A 19,455-nucleotide genomic window follows, 5' to 3' on the forward strand; every position below is an offset into this window, starting at 1 on the left:
GGTGACTTAACTTCTGATGAATCTCCAACTTGGGGAAGCGTGTGGACGGGGAGAGCAGGTGGGCCTTGCTGCCTCCAGCTGCTAGGGGGCAGCAGGCGCACATCGGCAAGCTTACTTCTCAGGGACCCACGGCTTCCTCCGCCCCTTGGCTCAGAAAAGGGTCATTTCCTCCCCAGACTTTTAAGAAGAGTACACAAGAGTCTCACATCCCTTGTCCGGCCCCCTCGCCCGGCCCCGCCCCGGCCCGCCCCGGCCCGCCCCGGCCATCCGCCATCACTGCGCCGCTCTCAGCGGCATCCTCCGGATCAGTTTCGCGCCAAATTGTTTGGCAAGCAAAATGGAGCCCGGAAGGAGGCCAGGAGGCCTCCGCAGCCAATCCTCTTCGGCGGCCGGCCCTGGGGGGCGGGACTCGCGGGCGCAGAGCGGTCCAATCGCTGGTCGCGCAGCCCCGGCGAACCAATGAGGGCACAGCAGCCGCGGCGTCCAAACCGCAGCGTCTATTTTTTCCCGCGAAACTCAGCGGAGGACCGTGGGGGCTTGTGAATCTCTGGTTCCGGGAAGCGCGGGAAGGGAGAGGTGAGGCCCGCGGGGCTGGGGAGTGGGTACTGGGGAGCTGGGCCTACGGGGGCGCAGTAGGGCCGGGCAGGGGTTTTTCCTGGGAGTACTGGGTCAGGGTCCGGGAGAGGAGCCGGCCTCGCTCGGCCCCGCGTTCGGACCTCGCCCGGCCCCGCGTTCGGAGCCGAGGACCCACCCTGGTGTCGGAGGGCACACCCCTCCTTCCCCACAGCTTCCTCCAGCTTCTTGTGCCTGTTCCAGGTGCAGTCATGTCAGGCTTCGACGACCCCGGCATTTTCTACAGCGACAGCTTCGGCGGGGACAACGCGGCGGATGAGGGGCAGGCCCGCAAGTCGCAGCTGCAGAGGCGCTTCAAGGAGTTCCTGCGGCAGTACCGCGTGGGCACCGACCGCACCGGCTTCACCTTCAAGTACAGGTGCGAGCTGGGGCCGGGCGGGAGGGGGAGATGCGGTCCAGCCGTGCTTTGTCCGCTCCCTGGAACGCGCACCCCGGCGGATGTGGTTTTATGCGTTTCACATCTGACGTTAGCTTTGGAGTGAGTTACCTGGGTCCTTTGGTTCCTTTTCCAGGGCTTGTTCTCTTTCATTTCTTACTGTCCTTCCACGGGATGCCCGTCATACCCCGTAAACCAAGTTGTTTGTGGGCGCAAAAGGTGAAGATGGCGTTTTGATTCACTTCATTCATAGATTCATTCATTCCACTCAATCAGCTCCTGTTGATTCAACATCCAAACCCTCATAGACCCATACAATGCAGAGGACGCGAGTTTGCAGGTCCAGGCTTGGGTCTGACCTATTATTAGCTGAGTGCCTTCCCAGAGATGGGTTTTCTGGGCCTCAGTTTCTTCATCAGTGAGACCGGCATAGCCACTCCCGTCTCCCCTTATTCACCCACCAGTTGACATTGACCATCTAGAGCCTGAGATGTAAAGATCAAACGATTCATACTGCTTACCTTCAAGAAGCTTCTAGGTCACGGGGTGAGGCATAGGGGCCCAAAAATAAATTGCAGGTGGTAATTGCCTCAAAGAAGAAGCCTGCAAGTGGTGTTAGGGCAGGTTGCCAGGAAGCTGAAGTTTGAGGTGACCTTGCACTGAGAGAAGGGTGTCAGGTGTGGAAGGTAGTTCAGCTAGGACAGCTGCAGGCAGGGCCTGAGAACCGTGTGGCCTGTTACAGCCAGGGGCTCTGGGGCCCGGCTGCTGTTGTCCATGGCTCCTCACATAAGGCAGAAGGGATGCTGCCAGAAAGCAGGCTCTCTGTAGGTCATTGGTCCCCAAATGTGACACTGGTCGCATAGGATGCTCTGTAGAGTCTAGTGGTTGCTAAGACATAGTGACTGTTGCCTTCAAGCTCCAAGTTTGAGCCGTTTGCCTCGTTCGTCTCCAAGAGAAGGTTCAAGGCACTAAGGAGTCCAGTGAAAGGGCTGGTTTGCAGTGAGGGTTGTTTAGACACCTGTACGCAGAATTCTTTCTGTGAGCGTTGAATCCTTCCTCTTGGACCACGTCCACTGAGCTTTCTTTGGAGGATGCCTCTGTAGGCAGCAGAGGGTTAAGTAGCAGAGCCACCTGGAGCTAGCTGGGTGTTTGGGAAGCGGAGTGGCGGGGCAGTGGTGCGGGCAGACTCAGGGTGCGGGTGCATCCCAGCCAGCGTGGTCTCCTCTGTGCCCTTCCCCGCCCTCCGCCCCAGGGATGAACTCAAGCGGCATTATAACCTGGGGGAGTATTGGATCGAGGTGGAGATGGAGGACCTGGCCAGCTTCGACGAGGACCTGGCCGACTACCTGTACAAGCAGCCAGCTGAGCATTTGCAGCTGGTGAGTGAGGCCCCATCCCTGAACCCCCAGGGCTGGCCCCCCTCTCATCACTCACAGCCTGTCCCCTTCCTCCGCTCTAGCTGGAGGAAGCTGCCAAGGAGGTGGCTGATGAGGTGACCCGGCCCCGGCCCACTGGCGATGAGGTGCTCCAGGACATCCAGGTCATGCTCAAGTCGGACGCCAGCCCGTCCAGCATCCGGAGCCTGAAGGTGGGTCCACTCAGGCCAGTTGCAGGGGGACAGTGGCTGCTGCGTGTCCAGAGGGGCTGCAGAGACAGGCCCAGGTGCCAGCTGTGTGATGCTGAGCAACTCGCTTAACTGTGCTGAGCCTGTTTCCGCCTCTGAAAAATTAGCTCACTGGACAAATGTTTGTTGAGGTCCTCCTGTGAGCAGGGCATGAGTTGGGTCCTGGAGAGAAAATGGTGAACTCCACGACTGGCTGTCTCCTGTCCAGTTTACGTCCACCCAGAGGAGACCGAGTAAACCCAGAAACGTTATCCACAGTTACTTTATTTATTTATTTTTTTGTCTTTTCTAGAGCCCCACCCGAGGCATATGGAGGTTCCCAGGCTAGGGGTCTAATTGGAGCTGTAGCTGCCGGCCTACGCCACAGCTCATGGCAACGCTAGATCCTTAACCTTCTGAGTGAGGCCAGGGATCGAACCTGCAACCTCATGGATTCTTTAACCACTGAGCCACAGCAGGAACTCCAACAGTTACTTTAGATGATCTAAGAGCAATGAGAGCAATAAGAGCATGCTCAGAAAGTGTGGGGGCCCCTCTGGAAAAGACAGAGGAGGCTGCTTTGGGGAGTGGGCGGCTGAGTGGAGACCTGAGGGTGAGAACATTCCTGGGGGGAGAGGGGAGGGGCACAGCTAGTGCAGAGCCTGCGAGACGAGGGGCAGGCTGTGCTCCTGGCCGAGGGAAGGATGGCCCCTGCGGCGAGAGAGAGATGAGGCGGCAGGAGAGCTGGGTGCAGCCAGTCCGCCAGCCAGCCCTGTATCTGTTTTGTTCAACAAATTCTGAAAAGCAAGCAAACAAAGAGACAGAACAGGCAGGAGTAGAAGGCAGGAGAGCTTCCTGAGGAGGGAGTGAGGGCCTGATGGTGGTTCTGTCGTAAGCTTGTCATGAGAAGCCAGTGAAGGAATGTGTGTGGCTGAGCCTGGTGATCTCTGCACTGGGGCCCAGAGAGCGTCCCCTGCTCCGTGTCACTCACCAGAAGGCCATGCCCCGGTCTTCGCTGGAATCCCTGTGGCCTGCAGCTGGGCTTGGGGTCCCTGTCAAGCCTTCCTTGGTTAGGACCTCGGCAGGTCTGTGCCAGAAGCAGGGCTGGGCTGTGAGCTCTCGAGGCCTCCGAGCCTGTGGGCTCCACCTCTGTTCCCAGCGCCAGGGGAACCCCCATGAGCGAGTGTGGAGCTAAACGGAGCATCACACGTTTGCCTGTCTGCAGGTGCATTGGACTTGTCTTGTGGGCAGCTGTTGGCTCAGAGAAGCAAACCTCAGCCTCACATGGGACAAGCTTCCGATTCTCAGACTCTTTGGAAAACCCGGGGAACGGCCTGCCTCGGTGCCAGGAGTTCTGTAATAGAGGAGGAGTCTTCTAGAAGGATTGCTGGTCAGGGGTAGCAGCCCCTGTCCTTTTCAACCCTGGGGTCTTGGGGGCTGGGACTCCTGCAGCCTATAGATTGTTTTCCAGAAAACAAGACCTTTGGGGGTGTCAGCAGTTCTGATGTCCCCTGGGCCATGGCAGCCACACGTGTCCTGGCCTCACCTATGGGGGGCCAGCCTCCTTCCTCCTTTTTCCCCTCCTGCTCCCCTCCCTCTCCCTCACTCCAGAGGGCGCTTCGGCTTGACTCTGTAGCCTGCCTGTCTGTCTGTCCCAGGAAACTTCCTAGAAAGGGAAAGAAAAGGTGATGAAAGGAAGTTTTCTTGTTTTCTGCTTTTTTGGTATAAAGAAGTTGCACATATAAAAGCAGTGAGAATAGTGCAGTGAATCCTACCTACATCTGCCGAGATTTAGTGGGTGTTCCTATTTTGCTGGTGTTTGCTTTCTCCTTTTTTCTGCTAAAGCGTTTTAAGTTAAGTTCCAGGCTTGGCACTTTATCCCTAAGTACTTCAGGATACTCTAGAAGAGATGAGATTTGCATACACGACCTCAGCTGCCCCGGCTCCCTGGAGCCAACCACCCTCCCTGTGGCTCTGTTACAGTCGGACACGATGTCGCACCTGGTGAAGATCCCGGGCATCGTCATCGCCGCCTCCGGGGTCCGCGCCAAGGCCACCCGCATCTCCATCCAGTGCCGCAGCTGCCGAAACACCCTCACCAACATCGCCATGCGCCCCGGCCTGGAGGGCTACGCCCTGCCCAGGAAGTGCAACACGTGAGTGGGCTTTGCGTGGCTCTGGGGGGGGGGCGTGGGGGTGACGGGGTGACCACCGAGTGGAGATGTGAAGCGGGGGACTCGGCCTGCACCAGCTGCAGCGGGAGAGCTGGGATGGGGACAGCGGTCCCCTCCAGGGAGCCCACACCACCTGTGCAGGGAGCCGGGTCGGAAGTCCATCTGGAGCCTTCGAAGACACCCTGGTTTGCAGGGCCGGTCCAGAGCGTGCCCGGCCCCTTCGCCTACCCATGCCTGTGACTGCAGCTGGACTCCCTCCAGAGGCACAGCCTGAAGCCTCTTGGCGCAGAAAACCGAAAATGTTTCTCTCCAGCTCCTTACAGAAAATGATGGCTGACGCCTGATCTTAAGGACCCCACCCTTTCTGGCTGCTAGGCCTCCTCAGCTTCCTGACCTCAGCCCCACTTTTTTTTTTTTTTTTTTTTGCTTTTTTGGGGGCCACATCCATGGCATACGGAAGTTCCCAGGCTAGGGGTCAAATCGGAGCTGCAGCTGGGGGCCTACACCACGGCCACAGCAACGTGGGATCCGGTCCTCATCTGCGACATATACCACAGCTCGCGGCAACGCCGGATCCTTAACCCACTGAGTGAGGATGGATACTAGTCCGGTTCAGAACCCTCTGAGCCACAACGGGAACTCCTCAACCCCGATTTTTTCTACAGTCACTCCCTTGGGGACCTCGGGCTTTGGATACGTCCAGGTGCAGAGGACACTGGAACGTGTGTTTCCACTGACCTCCAGACCCAAACCTGGCTGCCTGCCAGACCTCCCTGCGTGGGTGTCTGACGGGCATCACGGATTCACACATGCCCCGTGTCCCACCCTGCGGGGATCCTGTCCCATCTCAGAACCCCCACTCCCGCAGTCCCCTACCTGCCCTCACACAGAAAGGCCATCTTCTCAGGTGTTCAGGCCCAGATCCTTGGTCTCGTGATGTTTCTTTCCTCCTTGCCTCCAAACAGTCAGCAGGTGCTTCCGGCTCTGCCCTTAAGTTTGTACGTGGAGAATCAGAGGGTTTCTCACCACTCCCGTGCATCTGCTTGCTCCATGTGCTGTCATCCCTTACCTGGCGGTGCAGGAACCTCCTCAACCTTGTCCGCCGTGTCTGCCCACCCTCGTCCCCCAGTCCCTTCTCCTCCCACCCCCACAGCCAGGCGACCCTTCACACTGCCCAGGATTCAGCCGTTTCCATCTCGCCCAAAGTCAAGTTCCATCTAGGCCGGCCCAGCCCTCCACTGCGTGCTCCTGGCTCCCTGCCGCCTCCTGTCCTCCGCTGTCTCTGCCCAGCCTTGCTGTCACCTGCCCATTTTTGGAACACACTCGGCATGCTCCTGTCCCCTGGCCTTTGAACTTGACCTGCCTTCCCTCGAGCTCCACAGTCCGTGCCCTCATTTCTTCCTTCAGCTCTTCTCCTCCAGTGTCGCCTCACAGGGCTGCCTCCCTGCCCCCGACTCAGGCTTGGGGTGCACATCCCCGCACTTGGGCACACTCATCTCCCTGACGGCACCTCTGTCTTTTTCCTGTCTTTTTAGGGCCGTACCCACAACATATGGAATTTCTCAGGTTAGGGGATCAGATCGGAACTACAGCTGCAGGCCACAGCCATGCAGGGTCCAAGCCTCGGCTGTGACCTACACCACAGCTCATGGCAAAGCTGGATCCTTAACCCACTGAGTGAGGGCAGGGATTGAACCTGCGTCCTTATGGATACTAGTCAGATTCATTTTTGCTGTTCCATGGTGGGAACTCCCACCTCTGTCTTATGTTACGTGGTTCTGTGCTGGAGCTCTGCCGCCTCCCCTGCGCCGAACTCGAGCTCTAAAACAGTGGGGACTTTTTGTTCTTGGCTGGGTCCCTGGCACCTCGAACAGAGCCCGGTGCATGGCTGGTGCTTGGCTGGAACGTTGGGAGAATGACTTGGTTACGCAGAGGAGCAGAGACGCCTGGAGGCCCAAGCAGGGTCTCCAGGGGCCCAGACCTTCCCTGGGAGGTCCTGGGATTTGAGTGGGGTTTGGAAGGGTCGCTGGCTGTCTGGCCTCTCTTCACCTGTGGGGACAACTGAGACCACTGGGGGGTCACTGGGGGTGCGACTTGTCTGTCTCCCAGCAAGTCACTGGACATGCTCGGGTGGGCAGGAGCAGGTCTCCTCATGCCCGACGTGGGGCATGTCCCGCCCGGCCGCCCGCCTTAGGGCCTTTCTCAGCTTGTCCCAGAGATTCCTAGCCTGCTGCGGGCCAGTCCGGCCACCGACTCCTGCAGTGGACTCCCTGGGCGCGGGGCTCGCGGGCAGCTCTGGTGACCTGTCCTCCCCTCCCTGTCCAGGGATCAGGCCGGGCGCCCCAAGTGCCCGCTGGACCCGTACTTCATCATGCCCGACAAGTGCAAGTGTGTGGACTTCCAGACCCTGAAGTTGCAGGAGCTGCCGGACGCGGTGCCTCACGGCGAGATGCCCAGACACATGCAGCTCTACTGCGACAGGTGAGGTGGCAGCCGCGGGGGCGGGCTGAGTCGGGTGCTGCCCGCGGCCTGCCAAGTGCAGCGGGTAGTGGGGGCAGGGTGGCTGGTCATGGAACACTAGTCCCGTGCCTGCCACTTCCCGAAGTTTCCTCTCGCCTCGTCGCCCCATAATCTGAGGGGCCAGTCAGCCCCTATTTGCAGACGAGGACCTATAACTGGCTCTGTGGGGGAGGAGCTGGGCTGGGGGCCTGTGTTCTGCCTGGGGAGTCTCCGCAGCCTCCTGAGAGCTGGGGGGCCTGAGGCGGCCCGGCTGGACACCCCGCTGCTGCGGAGCCCTTCCTAGCCTGACACCCGCCCAGACTTTCCGTTAAGATTCTTCCTTGGATTTTGTGGGTGATTGGAAAGGGGGAGAGGGTGCTGGGTGGGCCTGGTCCCCTCGTGGTGACCTGGGAGGAAGGCGTGGGGGTGTTGGCTGGGGCTCTTCGCATACCCCAACGTCGCGTGCGGGTGGCCTGTGCTGCCCGTTTTCTGGAGGAGGGGATCCCTAGGGCTTCCTCAGCCACAGTGGAAGGGGTAGGAGGCCGACTCCTGAGCAAGTTATAGGAGCTCACGGAGCCTCAGTCTCCTTACCAGGCAACTGGGGACAGTGATAGGCCTTTAACCTCTTGTCAGGCAGCTGATAGATTTAAGTTGGAAAATGTGTCAAGTGTTGAGCGTGATTCATTGACACAGTTAAGGGTCGGTGTTTATTGGGTTACTTAAGTGGTCTGTGACCAGGTTATTCAAAGATAAAGAAGCGAGGTCAGGAGGAGAGGAGTCGTAGTACGTTGACAACAGCCATGACCACGGGTCCTTCAGGAGATGTGACTCTGGTGTTGAAGCACTTTTGGCCCTGTCACTTCACTTGATCCCACAAGAGCCTAGCAGGTCCGGGTACACCCCACCCCAAGCTCAGACAGGGGCCACGACTTCTTTGAGGTCACACAGCTTCTATGTGGCAGAGGACAGATACACGCCCCAGTGTCCTCTCCACGCTGCACTGACTGAGGGGCTCAGAGGCTTCTTTGCTTCAATATCTGGTTTTTAAAAGAAGAGGTAAAAGTCCAGAGGCAAAATGGCTGAGCCCCTGGAGCCACGTAGAGGCAGAGGTGGGGAGCGGCACTTGTAGGGGGCTGGGAGGGCGGGAGGAGGAAGGCTGCCTCCAGGGGGCCAGGCAGACCAGATGGAGATGGGGCGCCCGGGGGACAGGGGTGGACCCTCCAACTCCATTCAGCGCAACAAAGGAGCTCCTGAAGGCCGCCAAATGGTCAGGCTGCCACCATGACCAGAGATTGTCCCCTTCCTGGAAGCTGGGCTGTCCGGGCGAGGGGGCTGGGTTGGGGTGAGAGGGGGAGGGTCCTGGGGTGCAGGGCCAGGAGCCAGCTCAGGTCGTGAGGCTTCTGGTCGAGATGCTAAGGTGGACAGCAGGTGCAATGGGGCAGGTGGAGCTGGGACTCCCTGTCCCCACCTGGCTCTTACCTCCTTCCTCCTCCCTCCCCATCCTCCTCAGGTACCTGTGTGACAAGGTCGTCCCTGGAAACAGGGTCACCATCATGGGCATCTACTCCATCAAGAAGTTTGGCCTGACCTCCAACAGGGGCCGCGACAGGGTGGGCGTGGGCATCCGGAGCGCCTACATCCGGGTCCTGGGCATCCAGGTGGACACGGATGGCTCTGGTGAGTGGGCTTCACCCTGGGCCGAGCCCCCATCTTCCCTCCCCTGGGTTATTGGTGGGCTTCCTCCTGGTCCCCTGTCTTGACCCTTAGCCCCACACTCTCCCCCCTGCGGCAGCCGGGGTGAGCCGTGCTGTCATAACCAGACGCCACATCAGCCCCCCAGCACCCCCAAGATGGAAGGTGTCTCTGTGGTCCCTCTAACTCCTCAGACGCCCCTCCAGGCCCCCACACTCCTCTTCCTCTCTCTCCCTAGACCCTGGACACAGGCCCAGCCCTGAGGGGGAGAACGGGGGTCACTGTCTCAGGCTGACACTTGTTGTCCGGCCCCGCCCTCCGGGAGCCCCCGGCCTCCGGGGGGCCCTGCCCAGGGTGGTGGCAAGTTCTCCTCCTGGCGCTCACCATCCTCCGTCTGCCCGCCAGGCCGCAGCTTTGCCGGGGCCGTGACCCCGCAGGAGGAGGAGGAGTTCCGGCGCCTGGCCGCCCTCCCCAACGTCTACGAGGTCGTCTCCAAGAGCATCGCCCCCTCCATCTTCGGGGGCACGGACATGAAGAAGGCCATCGCCTGCCTGCTCTTCGGGGGTTCCCGAAAGAGGTGGGGGTCCAGGCGCCCCCAGGTCTGGTGGAGGGGCGGGTGACGCGCCCCCTGGAGGACAGCTGCCAGATGGTCGGGACTCGAATCTGCTTTCTGGTTGCCCACGGCCCTCAGCCCCAGGCCCTGCAGGAATGAGATGGGTGAAAACTAACCCTCAGAGGACACCGTGTGTCCTTTGGAAACTCTGGAGGAGGCAGAGAGAGTAGTACTGTCGCCAGCAGCTGCCGGCTGCTGAGTGATTTCCGCATACCAGGCGTTCTTCAGCGTTTGCAGCCGGGTCTGTCCCCAGGTTAGCCCTGTGAGGAGGCCGTGATCCAGCCTGTTTCATAGACAAGGAAATCGAAGCACCGAGGGCTAAAGGGCCGTGAGCCTGCCCTTGTGTCCACACCACTGTATCAGGCACGACCCCCAGGCTCCCTCCCTCTCCTCCTTTCCCGCCGGGAGGGGTGGCTGTCAGGTGTCGAATGTGCCCCAGTCCAGCTCTAAGTGCCGTTTCCTCGGACCACCCCCCGCCCCCCAGGGAGGCAGGTCACCACAGGCAAGTGTGGGGGACACGGCTGGCTGTGAGCTGGCCTTGAATGTGGCTCTCAGGCCAGAACCCTGCCTCCCTGACAGGTCTGGGTGGAGGGGTGGGGGATGAGGGTGGGTACTGACTGCCAGCCGCCGCTGTGACCAGCCTGGATCCCAGCCCTTGGATTCCCGCCTTGCTTACATGCCCTCCCCCCCGGCCTGTCCTCCCCCAGGCTCCCCGATGGCCTCACTCGCCGAGGAGACATCAACCTGCTGATGCTGGGGGACCCGGGACGGCCAAGTCCCAGTTGCTGAAGTTTGTGGAGAAGTGCTCTCCCATCGGGTGAGTGTCCAGGACCACCTGTGTCCGCCTCGGCTGCCCTGCAGGGAGGAAGGCTGTGGGCAGGACCGCAGGGGACGGAGGAGGAAGGGGACCGGCCGAGTGCCGAGGTGTGGCTGGAGCTCTGGCCTGGAAGGGGTTTGCATCACAGCCTGGCCAGTGGTGGGCTGTGGGCCTGGAGCAAGTCGCCTAATCTCTCTGAGCCTCGGTTTGTCTGTCCGTGAAGTCTTTTTTATTTTTTTTTTTATTAAAAAAATTTTTCTTTTTTTTTTGCTTTTTAGGGCTGCACTTGCAGCATGTGGAAGTTCTCAGGCTAGAGGGAGAATCAGAGCTGCAGCTGCCAGCCTACGCCACAGCCAGAGCAACATGGGATCCAAATGAGCGAGGTCAGGAATTGAGTCTGTGTCCTCATGGATACTAGTCAGGTTCATTACCGCTGAGCCACAACGGGAACTCCCATCCACTAAATCTTATCGTCGGTAGCAGGCGTGTGCGAGATCAAGGTGTAGGTGCTGCTCGCAGTGCTTTACGTGTGCTCACTCGCTGCCTGCTCGTCTCAGCTCGGTGGTGGGTCCTTCTTAGGCTGTTGTATGGATGAGGAACAGGTACAGAAGGCCCAGTGTCTTGCCCAGGGTCCCACCGCTCGTAGGTGCCAGTGGGGGGCTTTGAACCCGTGTCCAGCAAGCCAGGTGCCCTGTGTGGTGGCGAGCGGGTCTGGGGGGTCAGAGCAGGGCACAGGCAACCCCGTGGTAAGGCTGTGCGGGGAGGCGTGGTCTCTGGTCAGACGCGAGGGGGGCCGAGCCGGGGCCCCTGCTGCCCGGGGGAGACACGGGGACCATGGATGTGAACAGAAGTCGCGGCTGTGCATTTCCTCCTAAAAGGAGCTGGTGAGATAGTAATTCCGTTTAACCCGCTGTGGGAGGAATGTCGTTTCCACCTGTGGCTTCATATGAGAGAGCACGAAGGAGGTGCTTTGCACTCTGGCACAAGGCTGGAGACCTTGTGGGTTTTATACACCTCAGCACATTTCGCGTTGGCTTTGCCACAGTTCAAGGGCTCCGTGGCAGCAGGTGGCTTACAGGTCCATACACAGGTGGCGAGGGACCTGGGCTGGGGGAAGCCTTTCCTGGGGGTCAGGAGTCCACGCCAGCCCTGAGGCCCTCTGGAAGCGTGTCCCCTCTGGGCCCCCGTTTGCTCCTGTGAGTCCGGCCCTGGGGCTCAGGTGAGGGGTGGCTGTGAACACCCCTCAAGGGAGACCCTCCAGGCCAGGCTCGGGCTGGGGCGGCTTCCCCAGCAGAGGAGGCACTCGGAGATCTGTCTGCTCTGCAGCCAGCGTGGTCTGTGACCTTGGGTGAGCCCCAGCTCCCGGGGCCCCTGGACTTAGTGATGCAGCGGAGGCTGGAGCTGGGTGGGGCCCTGACCCTCCTGTCCCCTCCCCAGGTGTACACGTCTGGGAAGGGCAGCAGCGCGGCTGGCCTGACCGCCTCGGTGATGAGGGACCCCTCGTCCCGGAACTTCATCATGGAGGGCGGGGCCATGGTCCTGGCCGATGGCGGTGTCGTCTGTATCGATGAGTTTGACAAGGTGAGCCCGGCACGGTGAGGCGGTGGCACCTCTGTGGGCTAGGCGTGTGGCCTTCTGGGCTTGGACAGCGGGAGCCACCTTTGACTTGCAGACTCGTATTCCGGCCCCAGCCCCGTCACGACAGGGAAGTAGCTGAACCTTTCTGAGCCCCAGTTTCTGCACCTGGAGAGCAGGGGGCGGAGAGCCGAGCCCACACAGCTGTCCCGGGTCTCGAGGCGCCCCAGATCCTGCCAGTGGCCTGGCACAAGGCTCGGGCTTCGGGAGGGGTGGCTGCTGTATGTTTCCCTGCAGCCGCTGCTCTCCGACCCCTCGCCTGAGCCTGGTGGGCGCTTCTCTCCCCTCACAGATGCGCGAAGACGACCGTGTGGCGATCCACGAGGCCATGGAGCAGCAGACCATCTCCATTGCCAAGGTGAGCGCCTCCCTGGCAGCCCAGCCCCGCCAGGGGTGCCGGGGGCGCTGGGCTCCAGCTCTGTCCTCGGGCTGCCCTGTACCTGGCCCAGCCTGGGGGCCCTGGAATCGTGGGTGGGGCGGGGTGGGGCGCACACCCGAGACGGCCGCGACCCTGCGTTCTCAGCCCTCTGTCCCCTGCCGCCCCCGCTCTTCCCGCTCAGGCCGGCATCACCACCACCCTCAACTCGCGCTGCTCCGTCCTGGCCGCCGCCAACTCGGTGTTCGGCCGCTGGGATGAGACGAAGGGGGAGGACAACATCGACTTCATGCCCACCATCCTGTCGCGCTTCGACATGATCTTCATCGTCAAGGACGAGCACAACGAGGAGAGGGACGTGGTGCGTGGGGACCCGGCCCCGCCAGGCCCACGGTGCCGGGCGGGGCGGCAGGCAGCCAGCAGCCCGGCCCGACGTCCTGGCTACCAAGGAGGCAGGATCGGGGGTCTGGGAGCACTGAACTAGAAGCCCGAGTCCTGCTCTCCAGTGCACGATGTGCTGTGTGATTTGGGCTCAGTCATTCTCTGGGCGTCAGTCCCTTATGTGTGAAATGGTTGCAGGTGCTAGAAGCCCAGTTCTGGTTGGTCAGTTCCTGAGAGGAACTCAAGGGCTTATATATTGTGGACAAGCCTGCAGGTGCGAGGCCCAGTGGGGTCCTGGCTCGGGGTTGTCAGGGAGCCTCTGCCTCTGCCACTCGGCTTGGACTTCCTGGTAGAGCCTTGTTTGCAGGCAGCCTTGCCCCTTGTGGGGACAGAGAGGGGCTGGTGTCTCCAGGATGTTGTCTTAGCAGCCGACAGCCCCCAAGGAAGGAGGGGCCTCCCCCGTTCTGGCCCCAGCAGCGCTTCCCTCCCTGCCCGCTCCGCCTCTGGGTCGGGACCTGGCGCAGGAAGGCCCACGGGCTGATCAGGGTTCCTTCCGCCTCCCAGATGCTGGCCAAGCATGTCATCACTCTGCACGTGAGCGCACTGACGCAGACCCAGGCCGTGGAGGGCGAGATCGACCTGGCCAAGCTGAAGAAGTTCATCGCCTACTGCCGCGCGTGAGTCCGGGCCCCAGGCCCCGGGGGTGGGCTGGCCGGGCTCCCCTGGGGTGGGAGAGAGCTCCCTTCAGGGGGCCTGAGACGAAGCCCTCAGGGGTTTAGCTCTGCGCCTTCCCGACCGGCACAGTCACTCTTTGGCTCGGCCTCAGGTTCCCCGTCTCCGCAACGAGGGTGGAGGATTTAGGATTTAGACAGTCTTGACTCTGACATCCAGGGAGGCGTTGTGGACTCTGGGTCACGCCTGCTCCCACTGTGACCTTGGGCAAGTCAGTTGACCTCTGAGCTTTCCCAGGTTGTTGTGTCTGGGTTTTGTAAAGATTGCACAAGACGATGAGTAAGTGCTTGGCACCGCCCGGCACCATGTAAACACTCAGTAAGTGGCAGCTGCAATCTTAATTACTGTTATTCTCACAGATTGCCCATTATCATGTCATACATGGAGTACTCTGTGCCAGATGTTAGTCTGAGTATTTTACATGTAAGTGAATTTTACCCCTCCCCCAGAACCTAGGTTGTGTATTATTCCGTTTTACAGATGGGGAAGCTCAGGCAAAGCGAGTTTAAATAACTTGTCTAAGGTCACAGGCAGGAGGTGGAGCCGGGACTTGAAGCCAGGTACCTGGCTGCAGAGGGCCGCACCCGTGGCATATGAAAGTTCCCAGGTTAAAGGTCAAATCAGAGCTGCCCACGCCACAGCTGCAGCAGCGCCAGATCCAAGCAGTGCCTATGACCTACGCTGTAGCTCATGGCAACGCTGGATTCTTAACCCAATGAGTGAGGCCAAGGATAGATCCCTGATGCTCATGGATACTAGTCGGGCTCATGACCACTGAGCCACAGTGGGAACTCCCAGAGGCTGCGCTTTTAGCTGCTGCACCAAGATTCTGGACACACACCGCCACTGTCTCTTACTGGAGCTAAGACCCAAGTGTAGAGGGACTTGAGTGCCTTTCTGATGGGAGGTGAAGCACTGCGTTCGGGTGGGTCCCTACATCACCCGGGTGATGGGTGGTCTGGTGCCCAGCGGTACCTGGGTCTGTGTCGTCATGGTTCTGAGCTCTCCGTGGCCCCATCTTGCAGGAAGTGTGGTCCCCGGCTGTCGGCCGAGGCCGCAGAGAAGCTCAAGAACCGGTACATCATCATGCGGAGCGGGGCCCGTCAACACGAGAGGGACAGCGACCGCCGCTCCAGCATCCCCATCACCGTGCGGTGAGCGGCGGCTGGGCCAGGGCTGGGCTGGGCGGATGGCCTCAATGTACAAGGCACGGTGTACCCAGCAAGTCTGGGTTAGGGTTAGGGTTAGGGTTAAGAGGCAGTGGTCAGGGCTGCCGGGCAGGGAGCGCTCCTTTGGGAGTGAAAACAGTGGCCTCCCTGATTTGTTTAAAGTAAGGGGAGTCTGGAGCCCTCTCTTCTGAATTCCGTCTAGCGCTCCCCATTGCAGGGGAGCCTGGGGGTGGGGGAGGGTCCAGGCCTGGGGTCAGGAGACCTGTGCCTAGCCTCCAGCCCACTCACTGTGTGCCTGCAGGGAAATTGCTTTCCTTCTTTGGATCTCAGCTTTCTTAGCTCTTAACCCTCCTCACTCACACAGAGTATAGCAACTAAGAGCTTGGACCTACCTGGTTTGAATCCTGCCTCCGGCACTGATTAGTTAGAAGTGGATGGGGCTGTATGTAAGGGAAAATCTCAAGTAGCTTGAGTTGGAAGTTTATTTCCCTCTCCTATAAAGACATTTGAGGGTATGTAAGCCAGCACTGTATAATGACTCCTTAGTCATCAGCAACTTGGGCACCTTCAGGTTCCCTTTATCCTCACTGTCCAAGATGGCTGCTGCAACTCCAGCCATCACCTCCAAATTCCAGGTGGCAGGAGAGGAAGGAAAAGAAGGGCCCATCTTTTAAGGCCACTTCCTGAAGTTCCTATAAAGTGTTTGGACTTACAACTCACTGGCCACATCTTAGTCACCCAGAGCACCTAGATGCAAGAGAGGCTGGGGAATGTCTTTTGGCCGGGTGCCACGTACTGGAATAGAAATGAGTTCCCTCACTAAGGAAGATGGATCGCAGGGACAGCCAGCACTCTCCCTGTAGCCTTACTACCCTGGGCAGGTACCTCCCTGAGGTTGGGGTGGGACGGGGGAGGGAGGATGGGCTGAGCTCACCCCGGCGGCCCGTTGCTCCACACAGGCAGCTGGAGGCCATCGTGCGCATTGCCGAGGCCCTCAGCAAGATGAAGCTGCAGCCCTTCGCCACGGAGGCGGACGTGGAGGAGGCCCTGAGGCTCTTCCAAGTGTCCACGCTGGACGCCGCCTTGTCGGGCACCCTGTCAGGTGAGCAGGAGGCACCGGCTTGAGTGGTCTCTGGGCTCCGTGGGCGGGACACATGCCGGAGGCCGGCAGTGCTTGGGCTGTTTCTCTGCATTTGCTGCCGTGTCTGCTTCCTCTGTGCGGAGGGAAGAGCTCCAGCAGGAGGTGCATTGGCAAGGATGGATGGGGGTGCCCTCAGGTGGTCGGGGGTGGCCTCCCTGAGGAGGTGACAGGGAGCAGGGACTGGCGTGAGTGAGGACATGAGCTCCCTGGAGGGTGGGTGTGGCCACTTCAGCCAGAGGGAAGGCCGAGTGGCCCAAGAACAGCAGGCTTGGCATGTTCAAGGGCCCGTATGGCTGGAGCCGGGGAGGTAGGTGGGGTCTGATCACCTTGCTCTCCCCTTGGTGAAGATGACTCAGTCTCTGCCCAGGTGAGGTTTCCTGTGTGAGGCATTTGCTGATGTGATGCTGTAATGCTCTCTGGGATGCTGAGGGCACAGAGGGCAGGTGTGTTTTGGGGCAGTGAAATTGGAGTTGGGCTTTGCAGGCTGTATAGGAGTTTGCCATGTGGACTTATTTCAACTTGGAGCGGCAAAGTCCCTCTCGATGGCTTCCCCCCCATGGCGCCACCCACTCCATAGCTGGGAGCTGAAACACCATGGTCTCTGCAGGCGTCGGGCAGCAGGGGTGACCACCTGGCAGCAGTAGATGGAAATCACGAGCCTCCTGCTCGCCGCCGCTGTTCCAGGCGCCTCACAGATGGGGTCTCGGGGGCAGCTTGCTCACTCCTGGGTTACTGCTGGGTCCCCTCCAGACTCCAGGAATCTTGCTGCTGCCTAGCCCTCCTCAGAGCCCTCTAGTGGCTGCTCCGCTCACCACAGTCAAGGGAGCACCTGTGCCACGGAGGGAGGGAGGTGGGCGTATTTCCTTGGCACCTGCCACCCCTCTGCCTGCGGTGTCCTTCCCCCTTGCTGCCTCGCCCCTGACTCCGGGTCCCTGTCATCCTCTCCTCCGTTGGGCCCTGATCGTCCCCCAACACACTCTTCCTCTTCCTCTCATTTTCTCTTCGGGGCCTGGGTTGCTCTTCTTGGGTTCGAGGCCTCCGTCTCTCCAAGCCTCCTGCCTCACCGTTGAGGCAAACTGAGGTCCCCGTCCCCCTCCTCCTGCCCATAGGGGTGGAGGGCTTCACCAGCCAGGAGGACCAGGAGTTGCTGAGCCGCATTGAGAAGCAGCTCAAGCGCCGCTTTGCCATCGGCTCCCAGGTGTCAGAGCACAGCATCATCCAGGACTTCACCAAGCAGGTGGGCCTGCCCCAGGGCCCGGTGGGGGGTGGGTGTGGGGCCCTGTGGGCTCCCCGGGGCTGGTTCCCACCTACCCAGCCCCAGATCCTGTTGCTCAGCAGCTGGGATGGGGAAGGGGCAGCTCTTCCTCCCCTCTTGACCCTATGGCATTAGGGGAGGGGCAGGCCTTTGTGGGGTGTGGAGAGGCGCAGAGCCAGAGGTGAGCGAGCCATCCAGCTCCCTGGGGACGTGCTCTTGACCCGATCGAGAGGGGCCGGGCCTTCCAGAAGCTGAGGGGAAGTTGTCTTTGACATCAGGAGCTCCCCCAGTTTCTGGCCTTAGCTCCCCCTCCTGTACATTATCTCCTGATCCTTAGGGCGGTTTTATGCAGTAGGGGGTATCACGTCCACTCTCGGGGTGAGCAGACCGAGACGTTGAGAAGTTTAGGGATGTCAGGAGCTTGGACAGATGGCCTGCAGTCAGATGGGCTCAACTGCATCTCAGCTCTACTGCGTAGTTGCTGTGCGGCTCGGAGCCAGTGACTTTAGCCTCTCCACGCCTGTGACGTGGGGATGGTCACAGCATCAGCTGCACCGGGCTGTTGGGGGCATGGGATGGGTTAAAGTGTGGGAAGACTTAGAACGGGGCCTGGCACGTAGGGGGCGCTCAGGACGAGTGAGCCCTTCTTAGGATCCAGGGGTGGGCTGTGAAGGCTGGAGGGTTCCCTGTGAGCAGGGGTGTTTGGGACCCCCTCGGAGACACGCCCCTGCATCCCGCCCTGTGTCCTGCAGAAGTACCCGGAGCATGCCATCCACAGGGTTCTGCAGCTCATGCTGCGGCGGGGCGAGCTCCAGCATCGCATGCAGCGCAAGGTCCTCTACCGCCTCAAGTGAGCTGCACCACCCGCCGCAGGAAACCACCTCTACCACCTCGAACCCTGTCCTGCACACTCTCGCTGCTAGGTGCCTCCTCGGCTGCTGGTCCAAGAAACGTGCTTTTGAAGTCACTGAAGTAATAAAGCCATGATGTGTTTGGATATCCGTGGGCTTTGGCACAGGGTGGCCTGTCACCCCTATCTGACCCTCACGGCTGGGCGGGTCTTGGGGCAAAGACAGGTTTTGGAGCCTGCAGGCCTGGGTTTGTGACCCGCCTCTGCCGCTTGGGCTGCTGGGCGAGGCGCTCACCTTTGTGCTCAGGTTCTGCAGCGGCGGTGGGGTCCAGCCCGCTTCTTGCTGGCGCTGGGGAGAATTTGATTTCCGTAAGGTCTGGCGTGCACAGTGTCAGTTCTCACCTCTGCTCTTCTCCGGCCACTTCGTGTGCTGGCAAGAATCATGGTTTGCATCAGACTGGCTGGGTCCCCTGAACCTTTCTGTGCCTCAGTCTGTAAATGGGGGAGACTTCATGCCTCCTTCGCGGGGTTGCATTTAACGGGAGTGAGCTGCTGGTAGTGGGTGTCCAGGAAGAGGCAGGCAGCATGGCGACACTGATGGCCTTTGGATCTGGGCCATGGACTCCCACCGGGCCTTGAGCAAGAGAGGGGTGCTCTCTTGCTCACATTCGGTAGGCCCGGCCTCCCCTGCAGGCCACCCATAAGCTATGTGGCCTTGGGCGAGGCGCCTGACCCTTCTGGGCCTGAGGTTGTATTTTTTTTGTCTTTTTAGGGCTACAACCGTGGAGTATAGAGGATCCCAGGCTAGGGGTAGAATCAGAGCTACAGCTGTCAGCCTACAGCACAGCCACAGCAACGCAGGATCCGAGCTGCATCTGTGACCTACACCACAGCTCACGGCAATGCCAGATCCTTAACCCACTGAAATGAGGCCAGGGATCAAACCCGCATCCTCATGGATGCTAGTCGGGTTCATTACTACAGAGCCACGATGGGAAGTCCCTATACAGAAATTTCTAGTGCTGTACTCCCACTTGTTCGTTTTTTTTTGCTTTGGTATCAAAATCCAAAAAATTATCACCAAGACTGATGTCAGCGAGCTTTCTGCCTGTTTTCTTCAAGTAATGTTATGATTTCAGGCCTCATGTGTAAACTCCTGAGTTAATGTTTCGTGTGTGGTCTGAGATGGTGGTTCTCCTTCGTTCTTTGCGTGAGGGCTACTCAGCTTTCCCAGCACCATTTGTTGAAAGAGACTGTCCTTTCTCCGTGGTAAATTCTTGGCTCCTTTGTTGTTTCTTTTTTTTTTTTTTTAAGTTACTGAAGTCTAGTTGCTTTACAAGGTTGTGATAATTTCTGTTGCACAAAAAGGTGATTCAGTCGCACATCACACGTATTCATTCTCTTGCCACGTAGATGGTCACAGAGTACCGGTGGAGTTCCCTGTGCTGCACAGCAGGTCCCCTTGGCCAATACACCTCAGTGTGCATATGCCAATCCCAGACCGCCAGC

General features: G+C 59.8%; 1 protein-coding gene across 1 annotated transcript; it reads left to right on the top strand.

Annotated features, from left to right (window-relative positions):
- The first annotated feature begins 215 nt into the window (after nucleotides 1-215).
- On the top strand, nucleotides 216-18,093 carry MCM5 (minichromosome maintenance complex component 5). Its single transcript, XM_021081469.1, is given in 18 exon segments — nucleotides 216-576; nucleotides 817-991; nucleotides 2,262-2,388; nucleotides 2,469-2,597; nucleotides 4,596-4,768; nucleotides 7,112-7,267; nucleotides 8,796-8,962; nucleotides 9,383-9,554; nucleotides 10,298-10,356; nucleotides 10,359-10,411; nucleotides 11,845-11,988; nucleotides 12,335-12,400; nucleotides 12,603-12,779; nucleotides 13,364-13,476; nucleotides 14,557-14,685; nucleotides 15,660-15,802; nucleotides 16,951-17,078; nucleotides 17,849-18,093. Coding segments are annotated over 17 exon segments (2,205 nt in total). The 5' UTR covers nucleotides 216-576; nucleotides 817-824; the 3' UTR covers nucleotides 17,951-18,093.
- Nucleotides 18,094-19,455: the final 1,362 nt, after the last annotated feature.

Source organism: Sus scrofa, unplaced genomic scaffold (assembly GCF_000003025.6).
Source record: "Sus scrofa isolate TJ Tabasco breed Duroc unplaced genomic scaffold, Sscrofa11.1 Contig1878, whole genome shotgun sequence".
Lineage (NCBI taxonomy): Eukaryota > Metazoa > Chordata > Mammalia > Artiodactyla > Suidae > Sus > Sus scrofa.